Source organism: Chrysochloris asiatica, unplaced genomic scaffold (assembly GCF_000296735.1).
Source record: "Chrysochloris asiatica unplaced genomic scaffold, ChrAsi1.0 scaffold00084, whole genome shotgun sequence".
Classification (NCBI taxonomy): Eukaryota; Metazoa; Chordata; class Mammalia; order Afrosoricida; family Chrysochloridae; genus Chrysochloris; species Chrysochloris asiatica.
The window spans coordinates 2,292,532-2,317,289 of record NW_006408602.1 but is presented as its reverse complement, the minus strand read 5'-3'; the positions used below and the strand labels follow the sequence as shown (position 1 = coordinate 2,317,289).

Sequence of the window (24,758 nt, the reverse complement as noted above, 5' to 3'; positions counted from 1 at the left end):
AAAAAGTAACATGAATTACTTCAGTTAAATATGTGGTTGAATTTGAATATCATTCTGTATAAGAAATTATGTTTCCAGGGAAAAAAGTAATAGGGAATGAATACATATACATCATAGGACGTAGTTCAAGTTTCCTATGAGTGGGAGCATGCAGGTAATGTTCCCTGCTCTACTCTCACTTATACTGATAAAGGCTGAAACACAAGGCAACCTTCTTTCCATTAATATCGTGAACTACACCTACTCATTACTTATTAACTATCTCATTCTCCAACATTTTACAATCATGGTTATAGTAAAACATATCTACTATCTGTGTATTTGCTCATTAACAGTGTACATCTGGTAGTAATGAAGTATGAGGCAAGAGCAACTTTGGCTGTGATGGTTAAGATTATGTTTCAACTTGGCTAGATCATGACTCTCAGTGATTTGGCAATTATGCAATGATGTAATTTAGTAGTTATGCAATGATGTAATTTGGTAGTTACACAATGATGTAATTTTGTGGTTGCTTAATGTTGCAATTAGTTACATAATGATGCAATTTGCCAGTTATGTAAATGATAATTGTCACACACAGAACTTTCTCACACACAGAGGAAGTGCCAAGACAGTCATGTTCATACCAAGGAAATCTATACACCCAGTCACAGCTGATTAGAACAAGGGTTAACACAGCTGGTCCAATTAGATTTTCTGCCTCAGGAATTTGGAATTGGGAAAGAGAAATTAGTTGTTCTCTGCCAGCATCTGCACCTCATGTGAACTGTGAAATACAGAAAGCTGGTAGTTAGAAATACGTGAATGAAGCAGACACACAAAAAGTAACAGAAGTAAAAGATGGTGTTATCTTAATAGCCTTTTTCTCCTACTTGTTTCTGTTTCTAAGGACTGGCTGTATTCCCACACTTGGATTTCTGAAGCGACTTTTTGCTTAAGCCAGCCTGAATTGGTTTATAATTATTGTAACTACAAAGTTCTTTCACTTACAAAATACAATCTTATATGATGGCCTTCAAAAATAGGCCAACCTCATCTCCCATCATGCCACAGCTTGTACTTGCTTATCCAGCAGTAGAGACCTCAAACGTAACAAAATTGTGAGGGTGATTCAGGACCGGGCAGGGTTTCATTCTTTTGTGCATTAGGTTGCTATGAACCAGAACCTTCTCCACAGTACCTAACACAACAACTTCAAACATTTCAGAGCCTTTTGAACTTTCCATACTCTCATGCCATGATTCTTTGCACATATAGTTTCCTTTACTGTAATACCCACCTCTCTTTGCTCATCTGCCAAATGGTTATCCATGTTTATCTTAGGTATTGTATCCCCACAACTTCTATTCTAGTTGAGAGATTATCAGGGGTGACTTATTTTAGAAATATGATTTGCATGTCTTTCTCCCAATTACAGTATGCTGTTATTGTTGTTAAGTGCCATCAAGTTGGTTCCAACCGATAGCAACTCTGTGTAGGGTTTCTGAGGAGCAGCTGTTGAGCTTGAACAGCTGACCTATGGTTCAAATTGACTTTGCAGTCTAGCACATTAACCCACGGTGCTATGCCAGGACTCCAACTACAATCTAAGCCCATAGTATAGTGGCCGTCTGTATTGGCAGATGTTTCATATTTACATTGTTGTATTTAACTTCTGCATTCCCAATTAGCAACCCACTGTATATGCTTCTTCATATTCTTGATATATTTATGTCTTACCACTACTCACAGAATAAGATGTATGTTCAATTAATACAATTGCTGAAGGTGGTGGAGGTAAATGGTACTTTATTTCTTCCGATACACAAAAATAAATGGTTGCATTTCTCTGGGCACTCTTACCTGCACAAAGTAGTAATGATTATGATTGTCAACATGGGCCCAACACATAAAGCTTTTAAGCTGTTTCATCAATGTCAACTTGAAATCGCATTTGGTGTATTAAGGTACGGGATAAAACTGGTAACAGCAGCATTCTGGGACACAGCCAAACTCAGTGCTGTGAGAGATCATTTGCTGCTCCATAACTGCACTGACCTGGACAGAAGTGGGATTAAAGGACAGCAGGCTACCTAATCAGTCACCGGCTAGAGATCCGAAGTTGGGTTAGCACAAGCAGAGAGGGCAGGTAGAGTGACAGAAGGACAGGCGTACATCTAGACAGGATTGTGAGCAGAGAAAGGAGCCTGCAATGTGGCCATCAGAACTGGACAATGAGGTGTGTCAGTAACATCACCAGGAAAACAGGAAGTGAAGTACGTTTGATGAAGTGTGAGAAGGCTGTACAGAGAATGGCTAGACAGTTCCAAGATTGCTTATTGTCCTGGTGTAACTACTATGCATAGCTCTCCCTTTCCCTCCTAGTGTCTTAGTTTGGATAAAAAGTAATAAAGTGAATTGAATTATAAACACCCATTGTATCAAATATTAGTAAAAACTGGCCATAAAACAAAGCTAAATCATCCTGTTTAGAGAGTTTCTAAAATACTGTAGTGATGCATTCCTGTTTTGTGTTTTTTTTTTTGTGTGTGTGTGTGTGTGTTTGTTTTGTCAAGAATCCTTTTGGGAGAACTGTCTTAGTTCCCACTCCATTGATGCCTCAAGAGCAGGCATATAACTTCTATATTCCCTTCCCTTGCCAAAGAATCCTAATCTGGGCTAGAGTACTTCCTGGGATTTTGACAGATTTTTTAAAGACAGTTTCTCTGAATGTGATATTCTGTTGATCATCTGCAGTATCAGTTAAAAAAAGAATAAGGAGTAATGAAAACCATACAGAGGGAAACAGAATTGAGCAATGATGAATTCTTTCCTAAGAGCTTGTTTGTACCCCTTATTCTTGCCATGCTTGGAGTTTATTTTCAGTTATGGGCACCAGCGATTTCCCTATTTGCTCAGTGCCGTGGGAAATGGGTCTGTACATGTAACCAAAAGAGTCCTGACAAATGCAATTGCCTTCTCGTTAAATTGTCAGGCATTTTATCTGCCCACATTCAGCAGCAGGATGGATGCGGCCAAGAAGAATTACATGATAGAATGTATCTAGGGCAGGAACAGCCTATGACCAATCCACTTGCCATGACCATGTGCCCCCAGTGAGCACAGCACTGAAGTTATCTCATTTGGAAACAGTCACTAATGTGCTTATTTCTTTCATGAATCAGAAGCAAGTAAATGTTAATAACAGTGAGCAAAGAAGAAGAAATAAAATGCAAAATTAATTTGGCTTCTCACAAATGGTTGCCTTCTGAATGGCAAATTGACCTGAAAGCACAGTAAACTTAGACCTTGAAACCTTATAGGTCAATGGCATTTAGTCTTGGCATGGTCAAAAGCATTATTTCCTTTTTTTTTTTAGGAAACCAATTTTACTCAAGTATAATTTACATGTAATGAAATGTACTCAATTTAAGGGCTCTACAAATTTTTATACCCATGTAACCAGTAATGCAATTAAGATTTTCATAACCTTAAGAATGTCCCCCTGTTTTCCTTTCCAGTTAATCTTCCCCAGACTCCATCCCAAGCAATCACTGATCTCCTTTCGATCACTTACAGATTAAATTATCTTCTAGAATTTTATGTAAATGTAATCATATTGTATATTCTCTTTTGTATCTAAAATATTTAACCTAGCAAGCATTTGAGAGTCATCCATCTTGTTGTATGTTTCAGTATTTTATTATATGGATATACTAACATTGATTTTTCCCATCTGTTGATGGACTTTTGAGTTGTTTCCAGTTTGGGCTATAAGGAATAGAGCCGCTAGGAACTTTCATGTACCAGTCTTTGTCAGAACATACATTTTTTGTTTTGTTTTGTTTTTTTAAAACATCTACCTTTACATTTCCAACCCTCACAATCAGTTCTGATAAAAATTATTCATTATTGTATCACAAGAGACCTATCTGCATCTCCTTTCATCAGTCCCGCCCAGACAGATTGGATACTACTCAGTGGAGATTCTACCTTCCCTGTCTACTCTGTGTATAGAGGGAGTGGATTATTTACTTTTTAATAATGGCATAAAAGTTTTTTTCTCATAGCATGAAAGACTAAGCAAGAATGACATGCTTTGATATTGACATTCAGGTAAGTCAGGCAGGCAGCCACTGTCTTCCCAACACTGCCTTGATGAGATCACTGATACATGCCATGTAATACATCAGATCAGTCTGTTTGCTCAGATAGGCTGTGACAGGTCAGGGGCCATATGGTATAGGATCTACCTATTCTTACAGATTGGACCCAGTCTCAAGCACACAGTAGGAGTTTTGGTATTCTTTGACAACTCATCACCTTCCTAAACTTGACACCCCTGATTATAGGACTGAGTCCCTGACCAACAGGACTTCATCCTGCTCTCTGTGTGGTTTGCTAATAAATTGGATGTGGAGTTTTCTGTGCAGTTTACTTTGTATTGACTAAGTTTCTGGAACACATGTTGTTTCCTTGTTTTTGGTCTTGAGGATCACTAGCCACTATTATAAAGTGCCTCATGCTGTGAATTTCTGTGTATTTAATTAAGATAGAGAACTCCATATTTCAAAAGCTGCTGCACATAATTCCATCTAGCTGCTCTCATGGAAGCTAGCCCCAAAGTCTGTTCTGGACATTCTTACCTTCTTCATTACAACCTTCCATCTTAGAAAAGTCCAGAATTCTGCATTCACCAGACTTACAAAATAAACCCTACAGGCCATGGATTGTTATTTGATGTATATATAAGTGGAGTCCTGGCGTGGCACTGTAGGATAAGCACTGGATTCCTAACTATCCAAGCCCACTAGCTACTCATTTGAAAACTTACACAGGATTGGTATAAGTTGGAACCAACCAACAACAGTGAACCACAACATACATATAAGTATATAAGGACAACGGTAATGTGAGATAAGGGACCACGTTTTACACTAGATAAGGTAGCTTTGACTCTGGAGAAATAATCCTTGAAGTAATTGTGGCACCTTGATCTGCAATTTCTATGTCACATCTGAGAATTTGTACTGGTGAGTGGGGAACAGTGACCAGACCAAAAAAGACTCACTTGGGAGGCCTGAATCAACTAACCTCTGGAGGCATGCTATCCTCTGGGAGAGCTCCATGTTGGAAACGCTCCAAGACCTTGCACTATGTGTCTCTTCATTTATATCTTTTTTGTACCCTAAGTTTCTAGTTGTAAACATGGTACATTCTTTATGAGTTCTGTGTATAGGTCCAGCAAATTCTCAAACCCAAATGTGCATTCCGAGTTAGCAGATCGGGAAGGAAGGGTGCTGTGTTAACTCCCAGACTTGCAAATGGCAGCCTGAAGAGGTAGTGCAAATCCAGCCCCAAATTGTGACCAGCAAGTCAGACCAGCAAAGCTGGCTGTTATGTGGATTTCCAAACTTTGGCTAACGTCAGTCTGGCAGTCTAAAGGATGGTGTCTTTTTAACTTGTGAGTTCTAACCTAGCTGTAGGTAGCTAAACTCAGTGAGAGAAAAAATGCCATAGGGGTGCTGGTGAAAAGGATGGGGAAGTGGGAGTGTGAGGACTGGATCCATCTGCACATTTGGGGAGTTGGGTTCATACTGATTCATACTGCATTACTTAGTTAAGAGGATTTTGCAATATTCAATTTGGAAGATTATAATAGTTTGGTCCAATGTGTTAAAAGTAATGAGTTGTTTGTTGTTAGGTATATTTTAAAGGTAGAGCCTATTGATTTGCTAATAAATTGGATGTGGAGTGTGCCAGAAAGATAAGAATCTGCGATGACACCAAGGTTTTTGGCTTGTGTAAGTATACAAATGTGGTGTGGCACTGTGGGTTAATGCGCTGGACTGCAGGGTCAATTTGAACCACAAGGTCAGCAGTTCAAGTTTACCAGCCACTCCTGTGAACCCTACACAGGATCACTATGAGTAACGACTGGCTCGACGGCACTTAACAACAACAACAAACATAAAGAGAAGTGATGCCATCCTTTGAAGTAGGGACTAGAGTGGAAAAAGCAAGTTTGAAGGATAGGGAGCTTGAGAGTTTATTTTTGATTACTATGTATAGTAAGGAGCTCTGGTAGCATAGTGGTTATGAATCGGGCTGCTAACCTCAGGGTCAGCAGTTTGAAACTACCAGCTGTTCCGTGGGAAAAAGATGAGGCTTTCTGCTCCCGTAAAGATTTACAGCCTTGGAAACCCTGTACAGGGTCACTATGAGTCAGAACCGACTCCACGGCACATGACAACAACAACATGTTTATATTATCTACTAGACGTTAAGGCAGAGATATCAAATACAAAAATGAATGTAGGAATTTGGAGTTTATAGAAGGGTCAGATAAAGAGTTGTGTTTAGGAGTTCTGGTGATGCTGTAGGATATGAACTGGACATTGAACTGCAAGGTCAGTGGTTCAAAGTCAGCAGCCACTCCTTGGGAGAAAGATAAGGCTTTCTATTACCGTATCTTTATAGCCTCAGAAATCCTATATAGAGTTGCTTGGAGTCCAAATTGACTTGATGGCAGTGGGTCTTGTTGTTGTCATTGTTTGGGGGCATGTATGTAAGGAACCCTGATAATGCAGTAGGTTAAGCATTGAACTGCTAACCATAAGGTCAATGGTTCAAACCCATCAGCCACTATGTCAGAGAATGATGAGACTGTTTATACCTGTAAGGAGTTGTGGTGTGGCGCTGTAGTATTATGTGCTGGACCACAAGGTTGGTAGTTCAAACTCACCAGACACGCCTTGGAAACTCTATACAGGGTCGTGATGAGGCGAAACTGACTTAATGGCACTTAACAACAACAACAACAATACCTGTAAAGATGTACAGTCTCAAAAAAAAAAGTTCTATTATATCATATAGGATTACTATGAGTCAGAATCCAATTGATGACAGTGATTTGGCATGTAGATTGTATGTTGTTGTTGTTGTTAAGTGCTGTCGAGTCAGTTCTGACCCATAGCGACCCTGTATATGGTTTCCGGGGAGCAGCTGGTGAGCTTGAACTGCTGACCCTTGCAGTTCAAACAGCTTTGCAGTCTGGCGCATTAACCCACAGCGCCACACCAGGTCTCCAGATTGCATGAGGTGGCTTCAAAACGTTCATGGAAATGTCCATTATGTTTCAATTCCATTTTTCATCAACTTTAATATCATTTAGGATCTCAGAAGTAAGCAGAATAATTCACTTAGACTTCAATGAAATGAAGATGTTTTGATAAAAGGACCACCAAGAGAGAAAATAGGGTTTGGGGACTAGATAAGTGCCGTTAAGGCACCTGTTGTTGTTGTTAACTGCCATTGAGCCAGTTCTCACTCATAGCCACCCTGTATAGGGTTTCCAAGGAGTGATTGGTGAACTTGAACTGCTGACTTTGTGCATCAAATGGATTATGCAGCCCAGCACATTAGCCCACAGGGCCACACAATCCTTGGGGTCCAACTGAGAAACAGTTATCAGAGCCCAGTGATAAAAGGGTTAAGATATGACAAGAACAGTGCTAAGTGATTTCTGTGCATATTACAGATAAGAAAGCTTAGAAAATTTAAATGCTTTAGGCTGTGTTATGTTGATGAGCTGAGATTCAGCTCTAGGATTGTCCTGTAGATACATGGTTCACAAATTTGACCTCAGAATACAATGATTAAGATTAACCTATGGGGTGCCAGTCTTTATCTGTGACTTGATTGCTTAAGGCTGTCTGGCAGTGCCAGTATTGGCTTCCTGAATCAGGCACTCCTGGGAGGGCCACTGGGAAAAAAGAACAAAATTACCTTGACCTGATTCTCCTGAAGAGTTGGGGGAAGATGTTAGAGCAGAGGTTAATTAGACTTCCCAGGGTAACAGAAACAGGAGAGTAAAATGTGTGTGTATGTATTTGTATGCCCACATGTAACAGGGAGCTTCAAAAAGTTTGTGGAAAAATTGAAGTGAAACATAATGGATTTTTTCCATAATCTTTTTGAAGCCCACTCCTATGTATATTCTGTGTCAAGGTGAGGTTTACCAAGAGACACAGCATGGAAAAATTACTTTAGTAAAAGCAGGTTTTCTCTTCTGGGTAGAAGAATTAAAGGATTTCAGGATTTGAGAGTGTTTGGGAAGAGAAGAAAATACAGAATTTATGAGTTTCTTTTAGACTATAGACTTGTCACATCCTTTAGATATTTTCAGTAGGTACATACAATAAAAGTTAGAATTCCTGTCTGAGCTCTGCTTATTGGAATGCATCGCTACCTCAGAACTGAACTATATTGATCATGGATGCACTCTTATTATTTTCCATTCTGAAGCATGGAAAGAATCTGCCATCAATAAAACAATATTATGGATAGGATTTGATAAGAAATATAAGATATAAGGAGTTTTTAGTACAGGGATGCTAACACCAAGTCTCAAAGCTCTTATTCAGCTAAGTCCCTGAACTCAATACTGGTCTCACAATCATTCTCAACACAGTAATCCAGGTAGCCACTGATGATCACTCAACCCTGATGTGTGAATTGAAAACATATGCCACTTAGTTTGTAGTATAGAAAGCTAAAGTACTTTTATGTTTTGTCAGTCTTGAATTTATGATAGTCTTGGTGTGGCACTTTAGGATAAGCACTGGATTGCTAACTGCAAGGTTGGTGGTTCAAACCTAACCAGCTGCTGTCTGGAAACCCTGTGCAGTGTTGCCATGAGTCTGAACTGACTGATGGCACTTAACAACATCATACTTTTGGAGTCCTGGTGTGGTGCTGTAGGATAAACACTGGACTGTTAACTGCAAAGTCAGAGGTTCAAATCCACCTGCTGCTCTTTGGAAACTCTTTATAGGGTCGCTATGAGTCAGAATGACTTGATGACATGTAACAACAACAATCATACATTTGAGGAGTTTTAGCAGTACGCTGGGTCATGCACTGGACTGCTAACCCCACGATCAGCAGTTCAAATGCACCAGCTGTTTCTCTGGAGAGACATGAGGCTTTCTGCTTCCATAAAGATGGATAGCCTTGGATAGCCTATAAAGACATGCTATGATTCAGAGCCAACTTGACAGCACGCAACAGCAATAGCATCATACTTTAAAAATACAGAAAATTTAAAAAAAAAAAAAAAGACATTTCCTCTTTTTAGGGTTAAGGTGAAAATTTGCAGATGTTTCCCAAGGATTGTTGTTGTTCTTGTTGCTAAGTACCAGCTAATTGATTCCGACCCATAGCGACCCTGTAAAGGGTTTCCAAAGGAGCAACTGGTAAACTTGAGCCACCAGCCTTGCAGTTCAAAGCAACTTTGCAGTCCAGTTCATTAACACATAGGTCTCTAGTATTTACACACTTTTCTTTCCCTCTTCTAATAAGGTCAAAACTACTTTGAGGGGGTTCTCTTCTCTTCCTTTCCTCTTCTAGACTCCAATTTTCTATTGTTTTCCAAGACCCCTTAATTCCTAAGGGAAAGAAGACTGATGAGAATTTAGAGACAGGATATTTTTAAAATGTCAATTGTCTATCCCCATCAAAAGTGTTTTTTGTTTTTAAATTATGATTAACTTCATCTCTATTTTTTTTTTTGGATTACCACACATAACTAGTATTCATTTACTATTTGGTGGTAACAGTTATGTGCAATGGAGCCGGTTCCACCTCATAGCTCCCCTGTACCGGGTTTCCGAAGCTGTAAATCTTTATAGGAGCAGAAAGCCTCATCTTTCTCCCATGGGACCACTGATAGTTCCAAACTGCGGACTGTGAGATTAGCAGGCCTACTCAGAACCACTATGCAACCAGAGCGCCTTATATACTATTTAGCTTACTTTAAACTACTTCTGTAACAGAAATACTCCATTCTGATAAAAATAACTATATAATGAAACCCTTTGGTCTTTTAATGAAGCATTACCTTTTCTCAATTGAAAAAAGATGTGGTGATGAAACATTGAATGCACACAAGTCATATTTGTATAGCTTATTATACAATATATTTGCAAGGAGTCTGAGCTGCAGAAACACGAGGTTAACTCAGATGATAAATAGGCCCCAATGATTAAGCCAGGTGGCAAAGCTCTAGTTTGTGTAGCTGGGTATGGAAGGAAACTTGGGACTCCCTTTCTAGGGCGGAGGGAGACTGGGCCTGCCTGAGCCATGGTGTGATTGATCTCTTTGCAAGAGAGTGCCAGCTGGAGTGTACATAAACGACTCCTTCTGGATTCTCCTTAAAAGCTAAATTGATGGCAACTTCTGAAAAGAGCAGCTCACACCTCTGTTCCTGTGTGCTTAAGATAAACCTTGATTTCAGCTACTGCTAAAAGAACTGAAAATAGAGAAAGGTTAAAAAATACACTCTCAGAGAAAGAATTAGAGGAAATAGAATGTTACTCATCTACCCAAGTAAGGGAATAATTGCAATGTGGTGCCTTTCTTTGTTAGATTTTCAGGAACCCATCTGTGCAGATTGTTACTTTTTTATTATCATTACATCAACTAATTGCATTAGGGAAAGGGGGGCATTTTAATTAAAAGATTGTTTTACAGAGTTATAATTCTACTCTGTCATTAAATAACAAGCGGGTGCCAAATTTGTTAAAGTAAATGATATTTCTAAAAATTAGGTTTGAAAATTATTTGTGCTAACCCCATTTTCAACAAGTAGATTTTGACCTTTATTTCTTCTAATAGATTTGGTCTTTTATTTCTCCATTTTAACTACAGGATCATAGGACAGGGTCACATATAAAGCATGCCAATTTTTTTGAAAGTCTTATTTTCTTTTCTTAAACAACAACAACAAGAACAATAAACAATTATTTCTTCTTAAAAAGTGTGCATATTTGTGTGTGTGTGATGCACTTAATTAGGGTAATCTTTTCTGAAATAGGCTGGTTTAGAAAGCAATACATTGCAAAGGGAAGACATTGGAAGGAAGGAGATCAGTAGAGAGCCACAGAGGGAAATACATAGCCAATACTGAGATTAAAACACACTGCTGCTGCTGCATCAGCACATTTTCTTTAGGATTAAAACCTCATCCACATAAATTAAATTATTGGCCTTCCACCTGCACAACCAGCATGGAGATCATATCTGATTTCCTCTGGCTTCACCAGTGGGAAGGAGAATCATACTCAAAACAGGTCCAAGGCTGGTTTGTGACTGTGATGTGAAACTCAGACATGCCTCCACTTTACAACCTTCTTTACCCTATTCTGACACCAGGCATTGCTGCCACAAAACTCTCCGCTTCACACTTGAGTTCAATAACCCATTGCCATGGCCACACAGAACTCAATAACGGTATTCACGATTTACAGGGTTTATTAGGGGAGTGAATAGGGTATATAATTCAGGATCAGAAAACAACCTAGGATACGGCAGGTTTCCAATCTGGAATGCCTCATCCTCATTCTTGTCTTTGTGAGTCATGTGGCCCATTGGCCTCTGTCTTGCTCTTGGGGCAAGTGTTACAAAGCTCTTTCAGCCAGTCTGTAAATGCCCACAGGGCACATTCTGCAAGCCAGTGTCCTGCCCATAGATACCCAGCTTTGCTTGTTTCATGGGCCTAGTAGCAAGAAGCTGTTCTCTCTGTGCCACTGCCTCGGTCACTGCCTCTGCTGTTGCCACTTTTCTAAGTAGGAATCTCACACTCTACTCATGTTTTTCTTTCTTGATGGTCCTAGGATTCTCCGTTCCTGCTTCTGAGATGGCTCCATCTGAACTTAACAGGATGGCAAAACTCACCAATCATAGCATTAGAGTTCTGTCCACCATATTTGCATGCTCTGGTAGCATAGTGGTTACAAGTTGGGTTGCTAACCTCAAGGGTAGTAGTTCAAAACTACCAGCTGTTTCATGGGAAAAGATGAGACTTTCTGCTCCTGTAAAGATTTAAAGCCTCGGAAACCTTATACGTGGTCACTATGAATCAGAATTGACTCCACGACACATAACCACTAACCACTCAATCATTCAGTGAGAATTAAGATGACTTTGGAGAGAAAAGCATATCAAGTACATTCAAGTTACCACACCTCTAATGATATTGTCGTTAAGTTCCATAGAGTCGGTTCTGACCATAGTGACCATGCGTAGGGTTTCCAAGGAAAGGTTGGTGAGCTTGAATCACTGACCTTGTGGTTCAAACAACTTTGCAGTCCAGCAGATTAAACCACAGCACCATACTAGGACACCTCTAATATACCATATAAAATACAAAGGTAAAGATCCATTCTTCAGATGTTTTGAATACACCACCCATTTTTTGAGCCCTCTTTTTATAGTAAGCTTACTAAATAACAGAATTCATATAGTGATGTAGTAACTAAACATCAGGGAAGATGATGTAGATATAAATACAGATAAATGTGTAGCAATATCATGGGGACAGAGCAATGAAGCGCTTAGCAGCCAAGAGAGAGCCCTAGCTACCTGATGAGGAAGTAATGGAAAGCTAGAATTTGAAAATCATGATTCTACTTCCAGTATTCGAATAGCTTTCTAGATATTTTCTATCTGATTGAAATGCTGAACCATTTTTATTCTAAAAATTGAATGTGAAAAACATCATTGAAACTGCTTTTGTATTTTAAAGTCAAACTATATCTCATGCAGTTGGCGGCTAAATGAATACTATTATTCCAATCATATTTACATGAAGCACTATATTTATTATACATAGCAGACATGCAGTAAGTATATGCTTAATGAATGGATTAAGACAACAATTCACTCAAATCCACATGTAGAAGATGGCAGCTCCAACTAGCAATAGTTTTTGCTTTTTTTTTTTTTTTTCTAAGTTCTTCAGCATCATTCCCCAGGGAAGCTGCCAAACAGAAATCTGTTACATTAATGCCAGCAGGGATGTATATGTGTGAAGAGAATAAGTAAACATTTATTGTACCTGATGGCTCAATGGACTATCCACATGAGCTCTTAAGAGACTTGAAAACACTTGCCATTATTTATACTTAGGATGAACTCTACAAATATTGTTTGTGGATTCTATACTTCAAATATTTTCTGTTTTTGATTCAATCAGGATTTTTCAACTCAAAAATGTTGGGCTTATCTTTAACTATATACCTTCTTTCCTTTGGTAGCAAGTTAATCTCTTAAAATGTTCTTTACAATTTTAATTATGTTTGTTTTTGGTCTAAATCAGTGTCAAAATATCTTCTAAGAACAAATTTAGTAACCAGTATATTTTTAAAATGACATTGTTCCCATTTTACTAATATAACAGTAATGATAACTAATATTTATTGAGTGCCACATCTTTTTTAGGTATTTTATATTCTAACTCATATATGATATTACAGGGAAGAAAAGCACAAAGCCACATAGATCACAGATCCCTGAACTGAGATTTAAAACCAACATCCAGGTTATTTCTTCCTTGGCATACTAAATCCCCTAAATTTATATTTGACTTTCACAAATTCTTGTGAGATATCCAAGCCAAGAATGCGTTCTTTTTTTCATTCAGTTAAGGCTGAAAATAGAGCAATCTAAACTTTATTAAGGTGTCCTGGTGTGGTGTGGTAGCATAAGTGCAGGACCCCCAAAGTGGGTTTGAACTGCAAGATCGGCGGTTCAAGCTCACCAGCCTTTCCTTGGAAAGCCTATACTGGGTCACTGTGAGTCAGAACAGACTCAAAACAACAACAGACTTTATTAAATTATTTTATGAGAATGATAGAAATTTAAAGCTAGGAAAAATCTGGAGATAATAAAGATTAGTAATTCTTAAAGAGCATTTATAATATATACTATATTTACCAATAATTACAACCACTTTATACCTCTCTCTCCCTCCAGTCTTATTTCTTCCATTTCTCATACAGAGGATCTAAGAGATTAATTTTTTTTTAAGCTTGATATTTTAAATTGTAAAAGTATAGAGAACATAACATTTGCCAACATTTTTTTATAGGTATATTCAAATTAATTGTATCAATTAAGTTATATATTCATCACCAGTTTTCATAGTCCAAATTTCTATCCCCATAAACACAATGGCGGTTTCAAGTGGACACTTTTTACAATCTTTAAAATAAGCCCCAGCCTCAGTCAGTCATTTATAAGGTCATCTTTATTAAGCTCCATATTCACATCTCCAAATGACTCTTGTGACTATTGCTTCTTTGCTTCTAAAGATTGTTTCTTCATGCTTTTTAACCTCCATGCATTTATGCAGTTTCTTCTTCCATATGTCTCCTCCATTCTTTCTCTTTTTGTTCTAGTATTACTATTACCTCATTTGGGAATAGTTTCACTGACTCTGTAGCTCTTAGTTAAATGATTTTATTAAATGGATCCCCAACAATCATTTCTCTCCACAACAAAGTATTATTTACCACAGTTCATTTTTAATTGCTTGATTAATAACTTGTATTTCCTTGACTGATTTTAACTTTAGTCACAAGTTTTGCTTATTTTATCTTTCATTGGATCCCTAATATATTGCCTGACTAATAGCAAACATTTGTTTGATGTAAGAGTAAATGGATGGGGTCATTTTTTTTTTTTTTTTTTTTTTTACTTTTTCTTTTTATTCTTACAGTATTGTGCTTTCTCAACTCATTTTACCTTATTAGGTTGGAAATCATTCTTATTTTATGACCCTATAAAGAGCTCTGGTAGCATAGTTGTTATGAATCGGGCCGCTAAAGTCAGGTCAGCAGCTCAAAACTACCAGCTGTTCCACAGGAGAAAGATAAGGCTTTCTGCTCCCCTAAAGATTTACAGCCTCAGAAACGCTGTACAGGGTCGCTATGAGTTGGAACCGACTCCATGGCACATAACAACAACAACAATACTAGTTATTGTAGTGTATTTATTATCTTATATGACTGAGTGCTATGACAAGCGGTTCTAAGAATGACTTTCATATGATACTTACCTGAAACCGTGCCAGTCACTTGAAGTTGGCTTCACACTTTAATGACCAGGAAAGTCACTTGGAAAAATGGTAAAAATGATACTTACATATATCCTATCCTCAGAATATTTTAAATCACTTGTTTAGGGTGTAACTAACTCCAAAGATTATTGCCATACCTCCCAAAATGTGGATGCCATTGCCTTACTGCAACTCATATACTAACTTAATAATAAAAAATCAATTAAATAACTTTGGTGGTTATGGTGGTTGGTTATGTGATGTGGAGTCAGTTCCAACTCACAGAGATCTTGTGTAGAGTTTTGTGGCTGTAAATCTTTACAGGAGCAGAAAGCTTCATATTTCTCCCACAGAGTGTCTGGTAATCCACTATGCTACCGGAGTTCCTTAAGTAACTTCACCACTCTTTAAAAATGCATTCTAATTTTGCAGAGCACACTATGGGCAATTGCATTTATAGACTTTTATACATATATTTTAAGGAAGTCATAGGCCCAATGTTAAACTCTACAACAATTACAAACATATTTATTATAATTTCAAATATTTATTTTTACCCTTTGTTCAATGTTAACATTGATTATACATATGTTAACTCTGCACTAGATTGCTGTAGTTGTTAAGTGCTGTTGAGTCAATTTTCACCCGTAGTGACTCTGTATGTGTTGTGTGAAGAGCAACTGGAGAGTTTCAACCACTGACCTTGCAATTCAAATCCACCTTTTGGTCAAATACTTATCCAATTGTATCCATTGGATTATACTTAACACGTACAATTAATATCAATCCATTATGTAATATTTAGTTAACTATAGCTTGTAAAAGGTGCCCTGATGGCACAGTCGGTAAAAAATTGGGCTGCTAACTGCAAGGCCGATAGTTCAAATCCATGAGCCACACCTGGAGAAAAACATGCGCCTGCTCCCATAAAGATTTACAGTCACAGAAACCTTATGGAGCCATTCTGTAGTGTCCTGTAGGGACACTATGAGTCAGAATCAACTCGGTGGCAGTAGTTTTTTATAGTTTAAAAATATTTAAATTTATATAATAAAATGGGGTGATATTACTATACTGTGTATTTAATGCAAGTGTTATTTGTAGTATTTCAAACAACAAACTTATAAAATAAAATAAAGAAAATTTTATGGGATATTTTTAAAGGAAGTTATGCTAATTATATGTGCTAATTAACATATTTTTAAATCATGTACCTTATTTAAGGTTGAAAATATTGAGCACCAAGTTGTTAATTTTGCCATTAATTACATCATAGCATGTTAAAGCACATATGGCATTGCATGCATGCAATTATTTATTTATTTATTTTAAAACTTTTTTTGTGAATTAAGTGAAAGTTTACAGACAAGATCATCAGTTTGACCTTAAACAATTCATACATTTTGTTTCATCTCAATGATTGCAATCCCCTCCATGCAATGACAGTTGTCCTGCTTCCTCTCTGTGGTTACCCGTATACAAATATCCTTTTCAAACGCTTATATATGTGCGGTATATACAAATAAATAGATACCTCATGCTTCCTGCCATACCTATTCAGCCTGTGTCTTTCTGTCCATGTATTTGCACACAGAAGACTGTTGCTCCAAGGTTGTGTGTGTATCACTATTTGCCTTTCTCCCCTTTAACCTTTGCATACCTCCCAATATCTTCACCTTTCTCCATCATTCTTATGTCAACCTCCCTCTTCTTGTATATTGCCCTCCCCTTCATCATAAGTCACAGTGAAGTGTGGTGCTGTAGGATGAGCACTGGACAGCAAGGTCAGTTTGAACAGCAAGTTAGCAATTCAAATTACCAGCCACTCTTTGGAAACCCTATACAGGGTCACTATGAGTTGGAGCCAACTCAATGACACTTAACAACAACAACAACAACATGTCTGTTCAGTTGATTCTAGTAAGGGTAAGCCCAGGATTGACCTGGGTTGACTCTGCAGATTTGTAGAGGGGCCCAAGTATTTTGTAGATTATTACATAGGCAAAGCCATGGCTAATTTGTCAATGATTTGCTGACAGTTTCCCCTCCTTTAATTGGGTCCACAACCAAGGTGCTCCTTGTAACTCTATCAACTGGGAGAATAGGGGTATACATAGGTGGGGGCTAGCCTCATCTCTGCACACCAGGGGACTATGTTGTTGTTGTTAAGTGCTGTCAAGTTGCTTCTGATAGTGACCCTGTATATGGTTTCAGAGGAGTGGCTGGTGAGTTTGAACTGCCAACCTTGTGATTCAAACTGACTTTGTGGCCCAGTGCTTATCTTACAGCATCACACCAGGACTGTAGGGAAGTGTAGGGAACATGAAAAAAAGATACACCTTTGTCTCTGTGAGCCACAGGTATATTTCTGCAATGCTGATACATCTTCTTGTCTCTGAAGCTGGTCAGAAAAGCTCCAGATTGCTGTACCCATTTGGTCACAGGTTAATATCACCCATCTTTTATTTTTGTCAAGACTGCTCAGCTAGTAAGCATCCAGTTCACCTCTCTATCCCTCTGTCAGAAACATAGAGTTCCTGTACTGTCATCGGCATCTGCTTCATTTGGTTACCTGTATCTTTGTGTAGGGTCTGCACAGTCTAACATCTTGCTGCCTCCCCACCTAATTTATTATTTATTAATCAAACAATGAAAATGTTCTTAGCTCTAGATTTTTATTCTCAAGAGTTTTTTATGTTCTTTCAGTACATAGACTGTTATTTCTTAGAAGGTATTTTTATTCCTGTTTCCAGACTTAAGTAAAACACATAAAAAGAGAAAATAAGTGAGAATAATAGACCCAGATTAATTATTTGCAAGTTGTTTTTAAATTATTTGTTATAAGAATATTCATGAAAGTGACTTTAAGGAAAAATACAAATAGAGAGTTAGAAAATTAGAAATGAGATAGAGATAAAAAGGGTTAGATGAATGTGCAATTAGACAGAAGAGAAAAGAATATTGCTTAGTTTGGCCTGAACAAGAATACACTTAGATAGTCTCTTTTTAGCCTCACACTGCTAGATATTGGGTCTTTTGTATCTATTTTTAAATTGGTTTCATTACTTGAAGATTATATACAGGAATAAATTAAATGATTTTTCTCTTTTATTTAAAAATGCATCACAATTGTCTGACCTATTGAAAATATACCTATCAATTTGTATTTTTAAAACTTACAATTAAGGTTTTAGGAGTATGTTTGCTTTACTAATGACTACATTATTATTGGTTTCTGAAGTAAATATCCCTAGAAAATAATACCAAAGGAATTTAAGTTTTATTTTTTAAATAAATAATTTTGGTTCAAGCTACTTAGAATCTACTTTATAAAGGAGTTATTTTACCATTGCATATGCCCCAAATATTGTGTACAGTTAATTTATTGTAGCATTACTTGCAAAAGAAAAAAAAAAATAACAAGAAAGAATCAGAACGTCTAACAACACTGAAGTTTCATAAATTATGTCTAGTAGAAAGTACAGTGTTCATTAAGGACAAACTAGAACAATAGTCACCAACTTTTAAAGAAAGACTAAGGAATACCATGAAGAACTGATGCATCTGAAGTATGGTGTTGGACAAGAATATTAAAAGAACTATGGCTTGCCAGAAGAACAAACAAATCTTTCTTGGAAGAAGTGCAGTCAGAATGCTCCTTGTAAGTCAGGATGAACAGACTTCGTCTAGACATGTTATCAGTGGGACCAGTCCCTGGAGAAGGACATCATGCTAGATAAAATGGAGGGTCAGAGAAAAAGAGGAAAACCCCCAAGGAGAAGGACTGACACTGTGGCATAAACAATGGGCTCAAAAGTAATAATAATTGTGAGGATGGCAAAGGACTGAATGATAGTTTGTTCTGTAGGGCTTAGGGTGACTATATGTCAAAACTGACTCAATGGTACCTAGCAGCAACAAGAAATTGTCACAAAATAATCATTAATGTAAAATATAAAACAAAACTATATGTGTGCATATATATTGTAAATGTAGAGTCTATATTATGGAAGAATAATATTTAAAACTATGACTCCAATGAGGAATAATATTGGTATATGATGGGAGACTAGTTTACTGTATATTCTTTTATATATTTTAAATGTTTATGTCAACTTATTCTCATGTATTTAATTATTTGAAAAATATATTAAAGAATATCAGAGCGTATTCTTTTAACACAGATTTTAACAAAGATCTAGACTTCAGAACTGAAATTTCAGTGGTGATACCATGAAATGTGCATGTACCTGGTCAAGAAAATCATGTTCTTTAGTAAACATGTTTTGTGATATTTTTTTTTAGTATTAATGATTACTATTTTTCTCTATTTTCATTAAAGGCCTCATTCGTTTGCAAGAGCTCATCAAAGCTCCATCAAGATACAATCTTCGACTTAAAATCCGTCAGTTGCCTGCTGATACAAAGGATGCAAAACCTTTACTAAAAGAGATGAAAAGAGGCAAGGAATTTCACGTAATCTTTGACTGTAGCCATGAAATGGCAGCAGGCATTTTGAAACAGGTAATCATTAAGTTGCTTAAATTCTTAGTGTATTTATGACATTTATGTGATCTGGTTTTTCTATCAATGTGTTAGCATCATACAGTCATTTTATAAAAATATGAGATACCACTTTGATGTAATTTTTAATAGACAGCCTAACAATTACTTTCATTCCATTGGTTTGGAAAAGTACTGATGGTTTTCAAAACAGGTTGTCTGAGTTTTGAGGTTATTTTCAAATAGCTAGTTAGTGACAATACTGTTGGTTAATGTGGATATGTTTTAATGGGATAGAGACTTGTTTTGCTTCTGAAATGAAGGAAGAATCTGAGTCAACAATTGAGCAGCTCTACAACATAATACCTTACATATTTGATTTTGTATCAACATCACCACGGTCAAATGAAGTATAGGCTATCTCCACTTTTCAAATAAAGAAATGATCTGAGTAAGCTTATGTAACTTGATCAATGCAATAGCAGAGATGGGATTAATTTATATTCCATTTAGTGATATTAATACATATTCATTGCCGATAAAGCACTGTTTACTTAAAACAAAAAGTATTCTAAATCAATTAAGTAAGACAATTCATAGCAGTAAAATCCCTTAATGTTATTTCGGCCATTTTCAGACCTAAATAACAACCTGGGATAATGTGTATTTTATGAATAAGGACACTGAAGCTGGAAGTTAGATGGCTAGTATAAGATCATTCACTTACTAGGAGTTAGAGTTTGGATGCATTTGAATTCAGGTCTTTGAACTTTGTTTTCCAAACTCTTTTATTCACATTAGACTGACAACATATTGGTTTGAGATTAGTTGACTGCCTGGAAACCTCTCATGTATTTAGTGTTATGCAGATTCAGGTGTTGAATTATATTCCATAAAATGTAACTGTCTGTTATAACAAGCTTAATTTATTAGGCAGATGTTTGCTCAGTCTTCCAATATGAATGTTGGCTTTGTTATAGTAAAATATTTAATTAGATTTTGGAAAATTATTCTAGTGTTATATTTGGGTGATAAAGCATATATTTTTTTCTTTATTTCATAAATTAAATAAAATGTTATTTTCACATACTACTAAAGCAATTCTCGATCACAATTAGTCCACACAGACTTGGAAAGACTGGTTGTTTATATTTGTGTGTGGAATGAGTGGCACTCTACTATTTCAGTGCTATAGCTTTGGTCTACTTTCTCTAGGATCCTAAAGAATACGTAAATTATTAGTTGTCTTTACTCTAAAACCCCTAACTCTACTTGTTTTGCTGTCTGGAAGGTGAGAGTATCCATTACCCTAGTCAAACTTCCATTCTGCCTTCTGTTGACTATATCTTTTAGTTTATTCTGTTTTTCTTTTGTGTACACTGCTCTGTTTGTAAAAGGAAATTAGATTATTTCAAATCTATACAATAGAGGATTAAAAAAAATTAATGAATCTAGTAGCTGAAAAATGAGAGCAATGAAAAGTGACACATGCTCCTGTCATTCTGGCTAGAGGTTGATCACATAGATGGATAAGCACTAGATTGCAAGGTTGGTTTGAACTGCAAGGACAGTGGTTCAAATCTACCAGCCACTCCTCAGAAACCCTATCTGGGGTTGCTATGAGTCGGAACCAATGTGACAGCAATAAAACAACAAACAATAGTCCCAGAGGGTATTGTTTTAGACCCTCATTGAAGCAATTTCCTTTTTGTAAATAAAACAATATCTTTAAAAGGGTGCTTTTTTATAACATAACATTTCTATTTCCTCAACATTGCCTGGTGATGGGACCCCAAGGAAATGGTAGAGGAGAGCAAACATAGATGAGCTTTTGACAAGTCTAGATTGATTAATTCAAGAGCAAATATTAGGAGTGTCCAGAAAAAAAGGATGGACTTAATTGGGTTAGCTTTCTTTGTTTAAATTAATAGAGCTTTCATTAACTATTAAGCAGCAGTGGATTTGAGATGGTCCTGCCTGGAAATACCTTTACTTTTGTCTGTATCGGAATGCTGGTGTGGCACTATAGGATAAGCACTGGACTGTTAACCTCAAGGTCAGTTGTCCAAACCCTATATGGGATTGCAGTGAATTGGAACCAAATCACTGGTACTTAACAACAAAAACAACATCTCTATATTGCTGGTTACCTCACAGTCATGAAAATGAATGAAACTTAGGGTTGACTAGATTTCTTTCGAGGCAAGTTGAGATTTAATTGATTTATGCACATGTCTCGATAGCAGCTAATGCCCCCTTTATCCAGATTTGTCAAAGAATCCACTAGGTAAGGACCAAACTTCTATACAGTAAAGCTTTACAAGTCATATTAACACACACAAAAAGTGGTAATCAATAACTTAAAACATTTTAACATGGAAAAACGTAAAAGCAAATGCAAATAGCTGGTGGTGGTAGGAGTGGTCTTGTGCCTGCTGTGGAGTCCGTTCCAACTCAAAGCCACCCTGCATAACGTTTTCCAGGCGGTTAAACTTTAAGTGACCAGAAAGCCACATCTTTCTCTCACAGACAAACTCCCAGAAAAGCAAAAAAGTTGAATAAAAAATTAAAATTTAAGTAATGTGAACAAAGTATAGCCCTCTGCCCCCAAATTATGAAATTTGAGCAATGTAATTTCTGGGTTTGAACTGAAGGGTAAGCTGGTTGTAGAGTGTACACATAAATAACTACATATGCTAACATTTCTGTAGCACTGTTAACACCATGCCAGTTAAATGTTTGGATGTCTACTACCTTTATTTTAGAAAAAACTTACTCCAGAGTTTTTCTAGAGGAAGGATATAGTGTAAACACTTTTCTACTAAAGCCTTTCTTTATTATTTGCATGTATGAAGAAACTACTTTTATTCTCTTTAATATGGTATGAGCCATGCATCCACTTCATTCAAATGCAGTGACAAGACAAGACAAGACAAGACATAAATACTATAATTAAACAGTAAAGATCTACAACAGTTTTTTGTTTGTTTGTTTGTTTTTTGTTTGGTTATACCACTGGAAATTATTAACTAATCATTCAGGAGTTTCCTGTTAATTCTTTTTTTTTTGTTGTTGTTAATAAATTGACGTTGTAAGTACCCAATCAGAAAAAGCTACATATTGCCATTGCATTCGTATATTATAGTTCATTAACAAATTTTTGTCATCAGAATCAAAGGCTGCAGGAGGTCAGTGAAATCCACAAACTGTCCATAGTTATCCCTGACATAAATTTTTCAAAGGAGAAACTGGTGACCAGTGCAGAATACTACATCCGATGCAGTCCCACTCCCACACTCTTGCCTTCCCTCCACTTCCACCTCACATTTTCATGCACTGGTCTGAAATGCTCTGGTTTTCAGATTGTCTTTATTTTTGCTAAGTGCCGTCGAGTTGGTTCTGACCCACAGCTACCCTGTATAGGGTTTCCAAGGAGCAGCTGGTGAGCTTGAACTGCCGACCTTGCAGTTACTTATAATCATATATAGGAATCACTATTTCTTTCAATATCTTAGCTTCTATACCTACTGAGTTAGTAGGAATGCTGTTAATGCAGTGGATTACCAGCTGGGCTGCTAGACACAAGGTCAGCTGTTTAAATCTACCAGTGGCTTCATGGGAGAAAGATGAGATGTTCTGCTCCCATAAAGATTTATAGCCTTGAAAACCCTATATAGACTTGCTGTGATTTGGAACCGAGTCAATGACAAATATCCACCACCAACCATTGAGTTAATAATGTGAAAAATATTGATAAGCATAATACTAAACTGTCGAGTCATTCTGGAGATGGGAAGCTTTCTATACATAATCATAAGGAACCTTACCTTCTACAAAGATGATCTTGTAATTTTTTTTTTTTTTTAACAACAGATTTTCTTTTATTTGCTTAAGAAGCAAACTTCATTGACTTATATTATTTCTAAATATTTGGAAAATATTACTTGGTGATCTGGTCCTAAGTTTCCTTCCTCTGACCAACTCCTTGATAGTCTGGTGTGGTGCTGTGGGTTAATGCACCAGACTGCAAAGCCATTTGAACTGTAAGGTCGGTGAAACTCTATACAGGGTCGTTATGGGTCGGAATCGACACAATGGCACTTAACAACAACAACCTTTCATTAACCATTGTTTCTCCCTTCTTTTATATACTGTTTTCTAGAGGGCTTCAAAAAGTTAATGGATAAACAAGTTAAAAGATAACGGAATATTTCCACAAACTTTTTGAAGCCTCCTTGTCTGCTTTTAATTTTTTACAAATACCTATCCCTTTTTATCAGCTTCTGTTATAGAACTATACCTTTTATTACACTTATTGTTAAATGCCAGTATTTAAGCATAATACTGGTAGTGGTTAGAGTTGGGCTGCTAATCTCAGGGCCAGCACTTTGAAACTGCCAGCTGTTCCATGGTAGAAAGATGAGGCTTTCTGCTCCCCTAACAGTTTACAGCCTCAGAAACCCTGTGCAGGCTCACAACTCCATGGCACACCACCACCACCATACATAGAGTACAAAGAGTTTTACTGGGGCAGATATTTAGTAAATTATTTTATCAGTGGTTTGTGGAAGTACATTAGGTGCACCTAAAAATACTTGTTTCCTGCTAACAGTTCTTCATTCTGTTAAAAATTTATCACTTTTAAATTACCAATAAACAGTAGTTGGTGATGATAAGCAAGTACTTCAAAAGAGGAAAATGGCATGAACACTTCCCATCACCATAAGTTCTATCCCAAAATTCTTTGCTATAAGATTGATAGGCTTGTTGAAGAGTGATGATTGAAGTGTACAATAAAACATAGTAATTTGAAACTGTTCTAATAAAACAAATAACATTTACTTAATTATTTGTACTTTAAAAATAATAGTCATGATTTACATTTGCATCATGAATGCTAAGAAAATGTCTCTAAAGTAACCAAAATAATCCTATTGGCATTGTACTCTGTAGTACTTTTTTTCTTGTTGGGTAATAGTGTTCATCAAAACAAAATGTACTCTTCATTATAGTTTTTATAGTGGAGACATTGCAAATATAATGATCTAAGAAGTGCTTATTTCAAGTTTTGTGTCATTATGTAATGATTCCTTTTATATGTAAAGCTATATAAGTTTTACAATTGCAAGCATTCAACTAATAGCTTTTCTATCAAGATAATTGGTTAGAAATTCCTTCAGAAGTCCTGGTATAGTGCTGTAGGATGAGCATTGAACTGCTAACTATAAGGCCAGTGGTTCAAATCCACCAGATGCTCCTCAGAAACCCTGTACAGGGTCTCTATGAGTTGGAATGGACTCAAAGGCACTTCACAACAATAATCTCACACAAAAGATTTAGTTTGACCCAATTTTAAAATCATGTGATTATAGAC

The 24,758-nt window shown here is 36.8% G+C and overlaps 1 protein-coding gene across 3 annotated transcripts in view; it reads left to right on the top strand.

Annotated features, from left to right (window-relative positions):
* GRIK2 (glutamate receptor, ionotropic, kainate 2) overlaps positions 1 to 24,758 on the top strand; it is a 960,410-nt gene that overhangs the window by 383,194 nt on the left and 552,458 nt on the right. For all 3 annotated transcript variants that reach the window (XM_006865837.1, XM_006865838.1, XM_006865839.1), the window contains exon 4: positions 19,224 to 19,405. In XM_006865837.1, coding sequence (XP_006865899.1) covers positions 19,224 to 19,405 — 182 coding nt within the window. The remainder of the gene's footprint in view (positions 1 to 19,223; positions 19,406 to 24,758) is intronic.